The sequence below is a fragment of the Oncorhynchus kisutch genome, linkage group LG23 (assembly GCF_002021735.2).
Source record: "Oncorhynchus kisutch isolate 150728-3 linkage group LG23, Okis_V2, whole genome shotgun sequence".
Classification (NCBI taxonomy): domain Eukaryota; kingdom Metazoa; phylum Chordata; class Actinopteri; order Salmoniformes; family Salmonidae; genus Oncorhynchus; species Oncorhynchus kisutch.
The window spans coordinates 22,335,362-22,351,518 of record NC_034196.2 but is presented as its reverse complement, the minus strand read 5'-3'; the positions used below and the strand labels follow the sequence as shown (position 1 = coordinate 22,351,518).

Here is a 16,157-nt window from a genome sequence, read left to right as displayed (position 1 = left end):
GGTTTCTAACGTAGTCAACTGGGTGGGACTTCCAACTTCATTAGCTGATGCCTCAGGGTGACCCTGTTGGAGTCATGTCCTACCGGGTCATCAGGAGGGATCAGCCTATTGTGAAGAAGAAAATGTACTACTTTAAAATGGAGATAGCATGGGCAGCGCCATTGAGGCTCACATACGCTATAATGGCACAGATACAAAGATGAGTCCTCTATCTACCTCTATGGCCTAGGTCTACTAAAACTTTTTGGAGGTGGCAACACTGCCATCTACCTACAATATTGTACCTAGCTCTTCCTTCCTTCAGGCACGATACACACGGGAGCGCGCGTTCGCGTGCCACATCCTTCAGCGAAATGACATAATTTCGCTTCGCTATGCTGTTTCTGATAGAAACGCGGTAGATTGGAACCCATAGATAGGACGAGGATACATATACATAGATAGGACTAGGATACATATATTTGATGAACTGGGAAGTCTGGCCATTTTTTGTCGAGGGAGGTAAGAAACATTAAGTTAACCCAGTGCATGTTGAGATGAGGCTATTTTGAGAACAAATTGCTTTGTCAGCCCGTAGCATTGTTAGCTGCTGCCTGCCACATTTAGCCGCTAAACTAAGCCAGCTAACGGTAGCTCACAAGCTGATGGCAGTACAGAAAGCTAGCTAACCACAGTTCGCTGGCTGGCTAGCTAGCAAGCAAACGTTAGTGCTAGCTTGCTAATGTTAGGTCACGTTAGTTATCCAACGCAAAGCTATGTAATTACTGGTGGTTATAGTTTCAGCCACGTTTTAAATTTGATTGGCTTATTGGCTATCTTGCTTCCGGTGTTTAAGCGTTTTGTAGTCATATGTGCCCCTCACTGGGTAGCTAGCCAGTTAACTGTAGTTAGCTATGCTCCTAATTTGTATGATATAGATAATCACAATATCAACAAAGCCCCTCTGAACCATTTCTGCTTTGTCTATCCAGGTGTCAATTGGATTCTGAATTGTGACCGTGTCTCGTCTAACTAGACTTTTCTATGGCTGCCCCAGCCATGCAACAGCCCAGTTACCTTCTGGTTAGTATATTGTGTTGCTGCTCGTCATGAGCAACATGTGAACTTCTTGTTGACTACTTGAATTTGTGACAATGCCAAGTCATTGTCACATAATCGCTAGCATAGTACCGTGCCAGCAGTAACTGTTGTCAGCAGTAATGATGTTGTCTTTTCTTTACAGGCCAACCTGAAAATGGACTCGACCACCAAGCCTTTTCTCCAGTGTTGCCAGGAGCTGGTGAAGGTCATTGATGACTACCCTGCAAAGGTACAGTTTGTCTGTATAAGCCAGTGTTGTTTATACGGGGGGGGGGGGGGGGGGATATTGATGATCTGACCTATGTCAATGTTTAGTCAGTCAGCATGTCAGCTTTGTACCTGAACCTGGTTCAACTCAACCATGTTACCTAAAAACATTCATCCTCTGTTATTATCTCTCTCTGCAGGAGCTGCACCTGATTTTCCCCTGGCTGGTAGAGAGTGTTTTTGGCAGTCTGGATGGTGTCATCGTGGGCTGGAACTTGGGATTTCTGCAGGCGTGCAGCAATCGGTACAACATCGTTATGGACTTTCTCAACCCTAGGTAGTCTGTCATCCTATGTCTGTCTTTGTGTTCCCGTGTCTTTCTGTCCACTGTCTACCTTTTTTATGACGTTGAATTTTAGAAATGCAGTAATTTACTGATTTGAATTATGATCGTGTGATTTTCAGTGGTCCAATGATGAAGCTTGTGTACAAGCTTCAAGCAGAGGAGTACAAATATGAAATACCAGTCAGCTTCCTGCCTGTAAGTCGCATCTCTTTTTAAACGTAACTTTTTTTTATTTGATACATAGCGAGGTCTTCCACAACTTTTTTTTTTTTTTTACACTAACCACTTTATTATTTCTCCTCCCCTCTTGCAGGGTCCTGTAAAGGTGTCCATACAGGAAGGCGTTCTCCCAGATTGCCCACTTTTAAACAACAAGCTGCATTTTCCTTTGTCTGGTCTGCAGACACTCAGCCTGGCACTCAGTATCCTTGACGCTCAAACTCACTCGGCCCTCGCTTTCTCAAAAACATTGTTGACAATGTATGTTTGTCATTTAGTGTATTTTAAAGTCTGGTGTGTCCTTAACCCTCTTCAGATCCCTTTGAATATTACATGTTTATGTTCGCCTCCAGTCTCATAACACCAAAGGTAACAATGCTCAACTGTCATAACAATATCTTATTTTGGTAGTTTGTGATACGTGAATCAAACTATATTATTTGACCTCACACAAGTGTTTTGATGTTGTGTTCTCAGAACTACTCTCTAGGACAGCATGTGAGCAGCTTGGATAGTGCATACTTTGTGCTAGTGGACACCTACCTCAAGTATTTCCTTCCCACAGAGGGCAGTGTTCCCCCTTCTCCATTCACCTACAAAAGAAGCTCTGTGTCTCCACCTTCTCCCAGGTACTCTACAGTGGGGATAGAACTCCAAAGTCAGGTGTGACTGAGAGCGCTAACAGGGTTGTGATCAGTGGGGTGATAACATTTGAAGGATGCTACCTGAACTTGTCCAATAAGAGCACATACTTTCTTATTCCTTTGCCTCCTTTTAGTTTCTCTTACCTTCCTAATGCTAGGAAACTCACTGCGCACTGTCATGTCTTTGGTGTCCAGGGCTCCCAGCGTGCCTTTTGCAGGGTATGGCATCCACAGCACCAGCCTCCTTAAGCGCCACATATCCCATCAGCCCTCAGTCACTGCTGACCCTGCAGCCCAGGAGATCTGGAGGTCAGAGGCATTACTACAGGTGAGCCGCCTTCATCGTTTGTCAGCCATGAATGGATTTGGTGTGAACTGTCAGTCAGGTGTTTAGGGAATCGGGAATAAGACGTGTGTGTTATCCACAGGTGTTTGTGGAGATGTGGCTGCATCACTACTCCCTGGAGATATATCAGAAGCTGCAGTCCCCCCAGGTGAAGGTAAGAGCATGTCACACATGGCCCTTCCCACTACCAGGCTCAACCCCTTCACCTGCACTGCAATACCGCATGGCTGACTGGCTGATCACTACCCCCCCCCCGCCCCCTCCACACACACACACACACACTTGAACCACAGCAGGGCTCACCCCATTGAGTACCATTGGCCTTTCTCCACCCCCACTCCCACACTGGCATTTGCCTCACATGGTGATCTGCATCAAATCAACCTGTCCCCTGGCTTTCACAACTGGGACACAAAACGGGTCCCACTGTACTCTTTTTAACTAGAGGGGAATATTTCTATCTGAATAAGATGTGCACTCTCATCTGGGCTATAGAAATGTGATTTGTATCCATCTCCTTTTTCACTGTATATGAGTTTGTTTTTTAATTCAATTTCTAGTGCATCTTTCAGGGTAACTAGAAAATCAGACAGAGGGAGGTCTGGCTTTAGTTTGTCTTGACTGTCTTTATTTGCATAGATTATGAAACATGAATACTGCCAAAATTATCAAAGTTCAATGTCAAACCAATCAAAAAAAGGGCATGGGATCAGGCATTTCTAATTTTATCTGGAAGGCAGGCTTTTTGTTTGGAGGATTTTCTTTTGTTGCTGAATTATTGGCATATGGGCAACTGCAGTGCAAATTTACTGCACTTATTTTTGTATGTGTATCTGGTAGTAGTGCTTTTGCTTCTCTCAGACCTGTGCATGCTGTCTGTGGCTCCATTCACTGTTTCAGTACCCTTGTGTTGTTTATTTGGCTGTTCAGCTGTTTGCCATCTCTACATCCATTCAATATAATCTAGCCAAGTCTTTTTCATTATCCATACACCTCTCAAATCCAGCAAGGCGTAAAAGCCATATTCTTCCTATCCCTGCTATCACCTAGTAGCCTAGTACATATACCATCTTCTGTTAGAATGTATAGTTAAAGTATGTGGTTGTCCATAGTGTAAGAGATGCAGTACTCCCTCTCCCCCCTAAAAAAAACTACCGGTCATGGCCATTGGACCGAAACAATCCTTCTACCGTTGAACTGTACTTCCCAAAAACCTCTAAGAAATCTGTTTTTAACCATGTTTTGTGTCCCTCACTGTAGAGATGAATGGTTTTATCTTTCCTGTGTTTGGTGTGAAAGGGCTACTACATCACTCTAGCTGCCATAGCATTGTGGTCAATATATTTCTTTTTGTCTTTATCCTTTGTTTTGTTTCTACTCGTCTTCACCCCTTTTTCTTTGGATGCACCCTATCCTTTCTATTCATGTTCACCTCCCTCCTCCTCTTCCTCCCCTGGTTGTGATGGGTCGTACAGCTGGCGCTGCTGCAGTATCGCCTCAGTATGTCCAGCATGCTGTGCCAACCCCTGACCCCTCCTGGCTCTGGAACCCTCGACACGTACCAAGTACTTTTCCCTTTTCATTCAATCCCACTAGGCTTGCTGGAGGTAAACCTAGGCCCTGAAGACAGAGTAGCGTTAAGGTTAGGACAGGAAGGTCAAGGGTACTTCTCTTCAAGAAAGCATTTGAATGCTGTTACAGTGCATTCTATAAAACCAACTGCCTGAACGCAACCAGTCGAAGACCTATCCTTGGATGGGCCCCATTTTGACAGCACACCATTTTGACATAATGTCAGACCAACATCTCACAGTAGAATATGGCCCATAGAGAAATATCCTTGAAAGGAGAATTTGACATTTTAATTTGTGCGCATGTGCACGCACCCTTTTTCTTTTAAAGCATGTCTTGCTATGTTACTATGTGGTTAATGTGTGTACCATTTCTTTCTCATTTCACATTTTTCCATTCTGCGCAAACAATACTACAGTATTCAAAACCTCAATAACCACATTGCCCTAAATCAATGAATTCATCATCAAATTGTCTACCTCATTCTCTAAGAATAATGGGCCTGAATCTCAATTTATAGTATGTGCCTGTTTCTGAGCTAGACACATTGAATGCCTTTTCCAGATAGACTTTTTCAACAACAGGGTCATTTGAGAAACAGTACCAGGAATAGGGGTTATGTTCCAAGCCCGCTGTGTGATTGGTTATTGTTATCCGAGGAGCTTCTTATGATTGGCTGCTGTCCCTGTGGATTTGTGTATGACTGGCTGTTTCAGGAGCCATTCACCCCAACAGAGGAGCACGTTCTGGTGGTTCGTCTCCTAGTGAAGCACCTCCATGCCTTCTCCTGCAGCCTGAAACCTGAGCAGGTCTCCTCCTCGGCTCACTCCCACACCAGCCCCCTGGAGGAGTTGAAGAGGTGAGCTGAGCAGTGAGCACCACCAGGGTCAGACATTAGGGTCGACATTCTCTCAACTTTATTGTAACTTTAAATGGTCTGGATCTAGTTTGGCCTCTAATTCACTGTTGGTCTGTCTCTAGGGTGGTGGTACATCGTTTTGTCCAGCAGAAGCTATATGTGTTCCTCCAGCACTGCTTTGGCCACTGGCCTTTAGATGCCTCTTTCAGAGTGGTAGGTATCACAGCTCAATCCTCAACCTTCTCAGCTTGGGTGAGGTGTTGGTGTCAATCACAACTTTTCATTGGGTCCAACCAATACAACTCACCACCTCTATAATGGAGATAAAAATGTTTGTGTGCTCTTATCTCTAAAGCACCACTGTATCTCTACGTTTAGGTGTTGGAGACGTGGCTTAGCTACATCCAGCCATGGAGGTACACAGGAGAGAAGACCAATCCTCAGACAGACCAGAACAAAGGTGTACCTGAGAAATGGTGAGTTATTTGTTGGATCACCAGATGGGTCAGGCTGAATAAATGTGTTTGTAGTGCTTCTTTCAAGTCTTTGACTCTGCAGTACTGACAAGGAATTAGATATTTGTCTCATTGCTTCCTCACATTTTTACATTAATCTTCCTAACCAGTTTTTCTCAACAAAAAATTCAGGAGCTTGTTTGTTCAGGAGAACCTGCTCATGTACACCAAGCTCTTTCAGGGCTTCCTTAACAGGGTGGTACGCACAGACCTGGTCAACGTCAAAAATGCGCTAATGGTCTTCAGGGTGGCCAAAGTCTTCGCTCAGCCAAACCTATCAGAGATGATTCAGAAAGGTAAGGACAAAAACAGTCACCCAGCCTTATGATACTTGTGTGATGTATATGCACTAATAGTCATGTAATGGTCCAGCTACAGCAGTCTGAGCTGTCACTGCCCTGTCCTAATGTAATTCTCCTGTCCTTCCACTTCCTGTCCCTCTCCAGGAGAGCAGCTGTTTCTGGAGCCGGAGCATGTCCTCCACCACCGGCAGCACCGGTGCTTCCTCTCGCCGGGCCACGGTGACAGCTTTTTATCGGCCCGGCAGCCTGTGGTGACAGACAGGGTGTTCAGGGTGAAGAGCCACGTGTATGGTCTGGAGGGCCAGGACTGTCAGTATAAACAGATGTTCGGCACGGAGCTGAGGGGCACGGTGAGTGGAGCGGAGGGGACCATACTAGCGATCGAGTTCATTTCAATTCCAGACAGTTTGCAAATTCCAATTCTGAAATTGAGCCCAACTTTGGGAGAAAAGATCTGAGATTTCTAAGCGAATCACAAACTTGCAGTATCAAATCGCAATACATATCGTATCTGCACCTAAGTATCGTGAGGTCCCTGTAAATTCCCAGTGCTAGTAAAATGTGCTAGCTATATTCTGCAAGATTAGATCTCTCTGAACTGTACTCTGTGTTGCTGTTGCTTGCTGACTGTCTTGGTAAGACTACGTTCTTCTTGTTTATCACAAGACCCAACCGCCTAGGCCTGCCCTTTTGCTTAGATGGACCAACTATAAACGTGGTCAGTTGTCATCCTCCTTTGGTGTAGGTCTTGAAGCTCATTCAGATCATCGACCAGGCGAGGCAGACTGCCAAGAAGATATCAGATCAGTCAGCTGAGGTGGCGGCCAACAACTCCTTCATGTCCTGGTTTGGAATGGGCTCCCCTGACCTCAACTACACCTTCAATGGAGGAGAGGTGGATGACACCGGGGCGTGTGTTAAGAAGACCCATGAGTTTCTGGAGAGGTCACTGGACTACCTCTGTCAGATATTTCGGGTAGGTTTACATATCACTTTTCCTGAACATTTAGCATGAGCTAATGCAGACTTAATTCCTCAACTCATGCTATGTTTTGTCGTCTACAGCTGAATGCAGGACAACTGTCTCAGCTGATGGCTACCCTAGGCTCTGGTCAGGACGATGGGAACTCCAAGCAGCTACCAGACTGTGTTCAAGGGGAGAACGGACTCATCCTCACAGACCTGGGCCGGATGCAGGTCAGACTACTTATTCAACTTTAATAACCAAACCCCAACAACACACATACATCCCTTATGATATATCTCCACACACTGTTAAATATGTGATGTTTTTGCAGGTCATCAATGGACTGCGTAGATTTGAGATAGAGTACCAAGGGGACCCAGAGCTTCAGCCCATCAGGAGCTATGAGAACGCCATCCTGGTCAGACTGTTCTTCAAGATCTCATCTCTGGTGAATGAGAGGGTATGTGACATGGCAATTCTTTGTAATTTGCTAAACTGATACCCTGAACCTGTCATCTCTATTTGACTGTGAGACCTCAGCAGTGCTGTAAACTATCATGATCTATTCTGAAATATGTACATCTGTTGTATACACCCAAAAGCTGAACTAAGAGAAAATGGGTTTCCATAGAAGTCAGAATTCTGTCTGTTTTGGCCTGTCATAATTGTTACCTCTCCCATCCAAAGTTCGGAGGTCACATGGATGCTCTGTGCTCGCGGCCGGACTTCCTGGGCCAGTTGGGACGGCACTACCTGGCCAGCCCCGAGGCCGCGGCGGATGGCAGGCGCAGGAGCCCAGAGACGCGACTAACAGCAGAGGGGTACCGACGGCCGCGGCTAAGCCTGCGCATGCTGGCGAGCTACAGAACCCTGCTGATGCTTCTACTGCTTTACCTGTTTGGGGCACTGTTCTCATTCGGCCCCATGTCCAGCACACTACTCATCCTTACAGGAGGATTTCTCTACGGACTCTTAAGTCGCCCTGTTCGGAGATAAACTCAAGTTCCAGTAGCAGGAGAATGAAATGGCTTTTTTTGCCACTTGCCTTCATGCTTGGGCCACCTATTTTGATAAATTGTGTTTCTTTTTAATCTTGTAAATAAATTCAAGCACGTTGCTGTTTGGATGACGTTACGCTAAATATTAATATTTTTAAGCAGTTTTACTGGTTGATATGTGAAGGATAGTTGTTTGATTTAAAATTCTAAAAAGATATTGAATGTTTGTCACTTGAACAATGAAAGGATGGTGGTGATTATCCTCAAACTACAAGATTTACAGGTGTAATAATGACTCTTGCACTAGTATTTTTACCTCAATGGTAGAGGAAAATGTAGGTTTCTGCCGACGTATTTATTTTTTCATGAGCTGGCCATAAACAATTACTGTTAGTTGCCTAGTTTTCGAAAGGTCTAGAAATGACCTTGTATAAAAAATATTGCAGAGTTGTCCTCACTTTTGAGGACACAAGCTCAAGTACAAATAATATGAACATTATTTGTACTTGAAATACCCAATACAATATCAGCATGTAATGTGGCTAGTTAGTGCATTTCTTTTAGGAGGTTTTACAACTATCAATTTAAGAGTCTACAATCTCACCATGTTCAACCTGCTGATCAATGCGCCTCAGCGTAGTCCTCATTCGCAACGGTATATACCTTTGAGGAAGTCAAACTCAAGCCTCCTTTTAGAGTACTGATATGATTTTACCTCGTATTTCTCAGAGTTCCCAGTTGATTTGAACGCGGCATATATTTAGCAATCGCGTGACGCAGCACTCTGCCGGGTGGGATGTTATACGTGCCTTCATTAATTGGATTTCTAGCAACATTCTATATCTCTGGCAACGGTACCATGCAATGCACCCTGATCTAAAGAGACAGACAAATAGGAAAAATGTGCTAGACCCTTCGTTAAATCAAATTCTCGAGGTAGAAATATAGCAAAAATATGATCAATGGCTCATTTGAGAGAATACAGCCTCCGGAATGGCGCAGCAGTCGCAGTGTTAGAGGCATCACTACAGACCCGGGTTCGATCCTGGGCTGCATCACAACCGGCCATGGACTGGAGTCCCATAGGGCGGCACACAATTGGCCCTGTGTCGTCTGGGTTAGGGGAGGGTTTGGCCGGGGGCTTTACAAGTAGGCCATCATTGTAAATAAGAATTAGTTCTTAACTGACTGGCCTAGTTATAAAACGTTAAATGTTTTATGATAGGCAGTGGCGATCCGTCATTCAGGGCAGATGAGCCCCGCTTGTTTAGCAAAAAATTATTGGTTTTGTATATTATTGGCAATATGTGTCACATATCAGTTTGCAAACAATGTAAAATATATACATATACACACATTACCATTCAAAAGTTCTAGCTACCCTAATACATTTTCCATGAAAACATACATGAAATGAGTTGCAAAATGATATATATGAAAATATAGTCAAGATGTTGACATGGTTATAAATAATGATTTTTCAATTAAATAATAATTGTGTCCTTCAAACTTTGCTTTCGTCAAAGAATCCTCCATTTGCAGCAATTACAGCCTTGCAGACCTTTGGCATTCTAGTTGTCAATTTGGAGATTTCACCCCATGCTTCCTGAAGCACCTCCCACAAATTGGATTGACTTGAAGGGCACTTCTTACGTACCATACGGTCAAGCTGTTCCCACAACAGCTCAATAGGTTTGAGATCCGGTGACTGTGCTGGCCACTCCATTATAGACAGAATACCAGCTGATGGCTTCTTCCCTGAATAGTTATTGCATAGTTTGGAGCTGTGCTTTGGGTCATTGTCCTGTTGTAGGAGGAAATTGGCTCCAATTAAGCTCTGTCCACAGGGTATGGCATGGCGTTGCAAAATGGAGTGATTGCTTTCCTTCTTCAAGATCCCTTTTACCCTGTACAAATTTTCCACTTTACCACCACCAAAGCACTCTCAGACCATCACATTTCCTCCACTGTGCTTGAAAGATGGTGTCAAGCGCTACTCCAGCATCTTTTCATTTTTTATGCATCTCACAAACGTTTTTCTTTCTGATTGAATTTAATTCATTTTGACCAACAGACACATCCGAACACCTCAGACTTAGATTTGTCTGTCCATAACACGTTTTTCCAATCTTCCTCTGTCTAATGTCTGTGTTCTTTTGCCCATCTTAATCTTTTATTTTTATTGTCCAGTCTGAGATATGTTCTTTTCTTTGCAACACTGCCTAGAAGGCCAGCATCCCGGAGTCGCCTCTTCACTGTTGGCTTTGAGACTGGTGTTTTGCGGGTACTATTTAATGAAGCTGCCAGTTGAGGACTTGTGAGGTGTCTGTTTTTCAAACTAGATACTCTAATGTACTCAGTTGTGCACCAGGGCATCCCACTCCTCTTTCTATTCTGGTTAGACAGTTTGCACTGTTCTGTGAAGGGAGTAGTACACAGTGTTGTACGAGATCTTCAGTTTCTTGGCAATTTCTCGCCTTCATTTCTCAGAACAAGTATAGACGAGTTTCAGAAGAAAGTTCTTTGTTTCTGGCCATTTTGAGCCTGTAATCGAAACCCCAAATGCTGATGCTCAAAATACTCAACTAGTCTAAAGAAGGCCAGTTTTATTGCTTCTTTAATCAGAACTAGTTTTCAGCTGTGCTAACATAATTGCAAAAGGGTTTCTAATAATCATTCAGCCTTTTAAAATGATAAACTTGGATTAGCTAACACAATGTGCCATTGGAACACAGGAGTGATGGTTGCTGATAATGGGCTTCTGTATGCCTATGTAGATATTCCATACAAAATCAGCTGTTTCCAGCTACAATAGTCATTTACAACATTAACAATGTCTACACTTTATTTCGGCTCAATTTGATGTTATTTTAATGGTAAAGAAATGTGCTTTTCTTTCAAAAACAAGGACATTTCTAAGTGACCCCAAACTTTTCAACGGTATATATACAAGTACCAGTCAAAAGTTTGGAAACACCTACTCATTCAAGATTTGTCTTTATATTTACTATTTTCTACATTGTAGAATAATAGTGAAGACATCAAAACTATGAAATAAAACATGGAATCATGAAGTAACCCAAAAAGTGTTAAACAAATATTTTGAAAGTAGCCACACTTTGCCTTTATGACAGCTTTGCACACTCTTGGCATTCTCTCGACTAACTTCATGAGGAATGCTTTTCCAACAGTCTTGAAGGAGTTCCCACAGATGCTGAGCACTTTTTGGCTGCTTTTCCTCCACTCTGCGTTCCAACTCATCCCAAACCATCACAATTGGGTTGAGGTCAGGTGATTGTGGAGTCCAGGACATCTGATGCAGCACTCCATCACCCTCTTTCTTCGTCAAATAGCCCTTACACAGCCTGGAGGCGTGTTGGGTCATTGTCCTGTTGAAAATCAAATGATAGTCCCCCTAAGCGCAAACCAGATGGGATGGTGTATCGCTGCAGAATGCTGTGGTAGCCCATGCTGGTTAAGTGTGCCTTGAATTCTAAATAAATCACTGACAGTGTCACCAGCAAAGCACCCCTCACCATCACACCTTCTCCATGCTTCACGGTGGGAACCACACATGCAGAGATATCCATTTACCTACTGTAAGTCTCACAAGGACACAACAGTTGGATTCAAAAATCTCAAATTTGGACTTTACAGATCAAAGGACAGATTTACATTGCTCCTTTAGTAGTGGTTTCTTTGCAGCAATTGGACCATGAAGGCTTGATTCACACTGTCTCCTCTGAAGAGTTATGTTGTGTTATGTTGATGTGTCTGTTACTTGAACTCCGTGAAGCATTTATTTGTGCTGCAATTTCTGAGGCTGGTAACTCAAATTAACTTATCCTCTGCAGCTGAGGTACAGTTGAAGTCGGAAATTTACATACACCTTGGCCAAATACATTTAAACTCAGTTTTTCACAATTCCTGACATTTAATCCTCGTAAGAATTCCCTGTTTTAGGCAAGTTAGGATCACCACTTTATTTTAAGAATGTGAAATCTCAGAATAAGAGTAGAGAGAATGATTTATTTCAAGTTTTATTTTTTCATCACATTCCCAGTGGGTCAGAAGTTGACATACACTCAATTAGTATTTGGTAGCATTGCCTTTACATTTTTTTACTTGGGTCAAGCATTTTGTGTCCCCTTCCACAAGCTTCCCACAATAAGTTGGGTGAGTTTTGGCCCATTCCTCCTGACAGAGCTGGTGTAATTCAGTCAGATTTGTAGGCCTCCTTGCTCGCACATGCTTTTTCAGTTCTGCCCACAAATTTCCTATGGGATTGAGGTCAGGGCTTTGTGATGGCAACTCCAATACCTTGACTTTGTTGTCCTTAAGCCATTTTGCCACAACTTTGGAAGTATGCTTGGGGTCATTGTCCTTTTTGAAGACCCATTTGCGACCAAGCTTTAACTTCCTGACTGATGTGAGATATTTCCACATAATTTTCCTACCTCATGATGCCATCTATTTTGTGAATTAAACCAGTCCCTCCTGCAGCAAAGCACCCCCACAGCATGCTGCTGCCACCCCCGTGCTTCACGGTTGGAATGGTTTTCTTCGGCTTGCAAGTCTCACCCTTTTTCCTCCAAACATAACGATGGTCATTATGGCCAAACAGTTCCAATTTTGTTTCATTAGACCTGAGGACATTTCTCCAAAAAGTACAATCTTTGTCCCCATGTGCAGTTGCAAACCGTAGTCTGGCTTTTCTTATGGCGGTTTGGAGCAGTGGCTTCTTCCTTGCTGAGCTGCCTTTCAGGTTATGTCGATATAGGACTTGTTTTACTGTGGATATAGATACTTTTGTACCTGTTTCCTCCAGCATCTTCACAAGGTCATTTGCTGTTGTTGTGGGATTGATTTGTACTTTTCGCGCCAAAGTATGTTCTTCTCTAGGAGACAGAACGCGTCTCCTTCTTATGGTCCTATGGTGTTTATACTTGCGTACTATTGTTTGTACAGATGATCGTGGTACCTTCAGGCGTTTGGAAATTCCTCCCAAGGATGAACCAGACTTGTGGAGGTCTGCAATTTCTTTTCTGAGGTCTTGGCTGATTTCTTTTGATTTTCCAATGATGTCAAGCATAGAGGCACTGAGTTTGAAGGTAGGCCTTGAAATACATCCACAGGTACACCTCCAATTGACTCAAATTATGTCAATTAGCTTATCAGATGCTTCTAAAGTCATGACATTTTCTGGAATTTTCCAAGCTGTTTAAAGGCACAGTTCACATACACTAAATTATCTTCTGACCCACTGGAATTGTGATACAGTGAATTATAAGTGAAATGATCTGTCTGTAAACAATTATTGGAAAAATGACTTGTCATGCACAAAGTATATGTCCTAACCGACTTGCTAAAACTATAGTTTGCTAACGAGAAATTTGTGGAGTGGTTGAAAAACGAGTTTTAATGACTCCAACCTAAGTGTATGTAAACTTCCGACTTCAACTGTAACTTTGGGTCTTCCTTTCCTTTGGCGGTCCTGATGAGAGCCAGTTTCATCATAGCGCTTGATGGTTTTTCGACTGCACTTAAGGTTTCTTCAAAAGGTTTTGACATTTTCCACATTGACTGACCTTCATTTCTTAAAGTAATTATGGACTGTTGTTTCTCTTTGCTTATTTGAGCTGTTCTTGACATAATATGGACTTGGTATTTTACCAAATAGGGCTATCTTCTGTACACTACCCCTACCAAGTAACAACACAACTGATTGGCTCAAACACATTAATCAATCAATCAAATGTATTTATAAAGCCCTTCTTACATCAGCTGATGTCACAAAGTGCTGGACAGAAACCCAGCCTAAAACGCCTAACAGCAAGCAATGCAGGTGTAGAAGCACGTTGGCTAGGAAAAACTCCCTAGAAAGGCCAGAACCTAGGAAGAAACCTAGAGGAACCAGGCTATGAGGGGTGGCTCTTCTGGCTGTGCCCGGTGGAGATTATAACAGAACATGGCCAAGATGTTAAAATGTTCATAAATGACCAGTAGGGTCAAATAATAATAATCCGTTTTTGTCGAGGGTGCAACAGGTCAGCACCTCAGGAGTAAATGTCAGTTGGCCATTCAGAGTATATCTACTGCTCCTGCTGTCTCTAGAGAGTTGAAAACAGCAAGTCTGGGACAGGTAGCATGTCCGGTGAACAGGTCAGGATCCCATAGCCGCAGGCAGAACAGTTGAAACTGGAGGAGCAGCACGGCCATTAAGAAGGAAAGAAATTCCATTAACTTTTAACAAGGCACACCTGTTAATTGAAATACATTCCAGGTGACTACCTCATGAAGCTGGTTGAGAGAATGCCAAGAGTGTGCAAAGCTGTCATCAAGGTAAAGGGTGGCTACTTTGAAGAATCTCAAATATAAAATATATTTTGATTTGATATAAATATGATTTGTTTAACACTTTTTTGTTTGAACCCTTTGAATGAGCAGGTGTGTCAACTTCTGACTGGTACTGTATATCATTCAGTTAATAAAGTCCCATACAAACATTCTCTTTTTTGCTTTCTTGTGTAAGGCAGCTCCAAAATGCAGGTGTTTCAGCCTAGCTCAGTGCTTTCTGTGGTTGTGGGGCAGCAAGTGAAAAATACGGAGTGTAGGGGTTAGTAATGTTCTCTAGTTGCTCCGTGACTGGCTTGGTGTTTTGTCACTCATGGGGACCCTATGTCAACGCAGAATCTATGGGTAGAGCTCGAAAATTCAAGCACATTGGGTGCTGCCATACAGTTATATTATGAGTGCCCATCCAAGAAGGCTCGAGGTCATTGGCCACAGATAAAATGATGTCAAATCACGTTACATCTACAGTAGCTTTGATTGGACAGCGTCAACGTCATACTTTCCAAATCTTAGCTAGGAGTCATCATCATGAATCAAGTCAACAATCTACTGGCAAATCCTTTTCAATCCTTGTCATATGAAGGGAAATAATGAATCATTGGACATAAACATTACACAACATTTCCAACAACAAGTTGGAAATCGCAAAATCAACAGTGAGTGGTTTGGAAGGAATCAGTGGCTAACTTCAAGCATTGCAAAGCAATCACTAGCCTGCTATTCAGTGGAGTGGGTGTGTGGTCCAATCTGAGGTTATGGGTCTCTTTTCCAAGCTTAAAAGGATAAACATTCGACATTGGCCTTGCTGTCAATCCAGCATGACTTCTGCCGTGCTCAAAACAACTGGAAACTCGGAACTGGGACATTTCAGACTTCAATGAGATCAAGACAACTGGGAACTGGAAAAAGAAAATAGCTCTGATTGGGAAAATACATTTTGAACGGTCATCCAACTTGGAATTGCAAGTCGGGAACTCTGCCTCTGTCTAGAGCTCCCGACCTGATGATCACTGCCGTCATCGTGATTCGACTTTGTTTTTTCAGAGTTCCGCGCCACCTTCCTGTTCAAGTGAGCACAGAACAACAAGGTGAGTTCAAAAAAGTATTCTATGCTGCTGCATAAATGATGTAATATGCCAGGGAGATATGTATACATACTGTAACTAAGAAGTGTATGTTCTGTAGTAAGCAGTTAGTAGCCCATGTGCCTCACCCTAATAATTTGGTCCCTTTTCCCCACATAATTTAACCTACTGTTCTGACTTGGTGGAGCACATGTAGCCTATAGCCTTTTATTAAGAAATGTAATGATCTAATATTGTAAGAGCTTTCATTGTCTGCTTATGTGCCCCTCTTATTTATCCTACGGTTCTAACTTGGTGTACAGGGAGAATACTGTAAGAACGACCCATGTTCTGAATTCTGTCGCTGTACATTTCAAAAGTGCTGAACAAACAGTTATATTGACTACGCCCGTCCTAGCTCACTTCTCAATTTCTTAATTGAAATTACGGATTGCCTCTTATGCGCTCCTCGTCACCTTATGCCATAGTTTGTACATCTCAATTGACAGTAGAAACCACATTTGTTAAAGCAAGTCAGTCATATCAGCTATGTTTTTTTTTTAAATCAGCAAATGAGGCTGAATGAACTGTTTTGTCAAGGCTCAGCTGATAGCCAGGTCTAGTAGTGTTGGGACTGCTTTATGTTGGCCCTAACAGTTTGTGGGCACCGTTTGTCACCGTTAT

General features: G+C 43.0%; 1 protein-coding gene across 4 annotated transcripts; it reads left to right on the top strand.

The window, feature by feature from the left end:
- The first annotated feature begins 258 nt into the window (after positions 1–258).
- On the top strand, positions 259–8,350 carry LOC109868222 (sphingomyelin phosphodiesterase 4-like). 4 transcript variants are annotated; one of them, XM_020457654.2, is made up of 20 exons: positions 259–501; positions 972–1,062; positions 1,223–1,309; positions 1,488–1,624; positions 1,753–1,828; positions 1,947–2,055; positions 2,169–2,221; positions 2,330–2,481; positions 2,692–2,824; positions 2,925–2,990; positions 4,318–4,407; positions 5,131–5,273; positions 5,396–5,486; positions 5,652–5,749; positions 5,921–6,084; positions 6,235–6,440; positions 6,836–7,066; positions 7,156–7,287; positions 7,389–7,517; positions 7,745–8,350. In XM_020457654.2, exons 2-20 carry the CDS (start codon positions 1,024–1,026, stop codon positions 8,051–8,053), a joined length of 2,445 nt encoding a protein of 814 aa, XP_020313243.1. In that variant the 5' UTR covers positions 259–501; positions 972–1,023; the 3' UTR covers positions 8,054–8,350. The 4 variants fall into 4 exon arrangements, with proteins under 4 accessions (XP_020313243.1, XP_020313242.1, XP_031658717.1 ...); XM_020457653.2 differs by having other exon boundaries at positions 2,925–2,996; XM_031802857.1 differs by lacking the exon at positions 4,318–4,407.
- The last annotated feature ends 7,807 nt before the right edge of the window (positions 8,351–16,157 follow it).

What these genes read in the sequence shown, in the direction of transcription:
- LOC109868222 (XM_020457653.2), top strand. Translation starts at nt 1,024, where the DNA reads ATGGCTGCCCCAGCCATGCAACAGCCCAGTTACCTTCTG. An exon ending in TTGATGACTACCCTGCAAAG is followed by an intron (nt 1,310 to 1,487) that starts GTACAGTTTGTC and finishes CTCTCTCTGCAG; the next exon opens with GAGCTGCACCTGATTTTCCC. An exon ending in CCAGTCTCATAACACCAAAG is followed by an intron (nt 2,222 to 2,329) that starts GTAACAATGCTC and finishes TTGTGTTCTCAG; the next exon opens with AACTACTCTCTAGGACAGCA.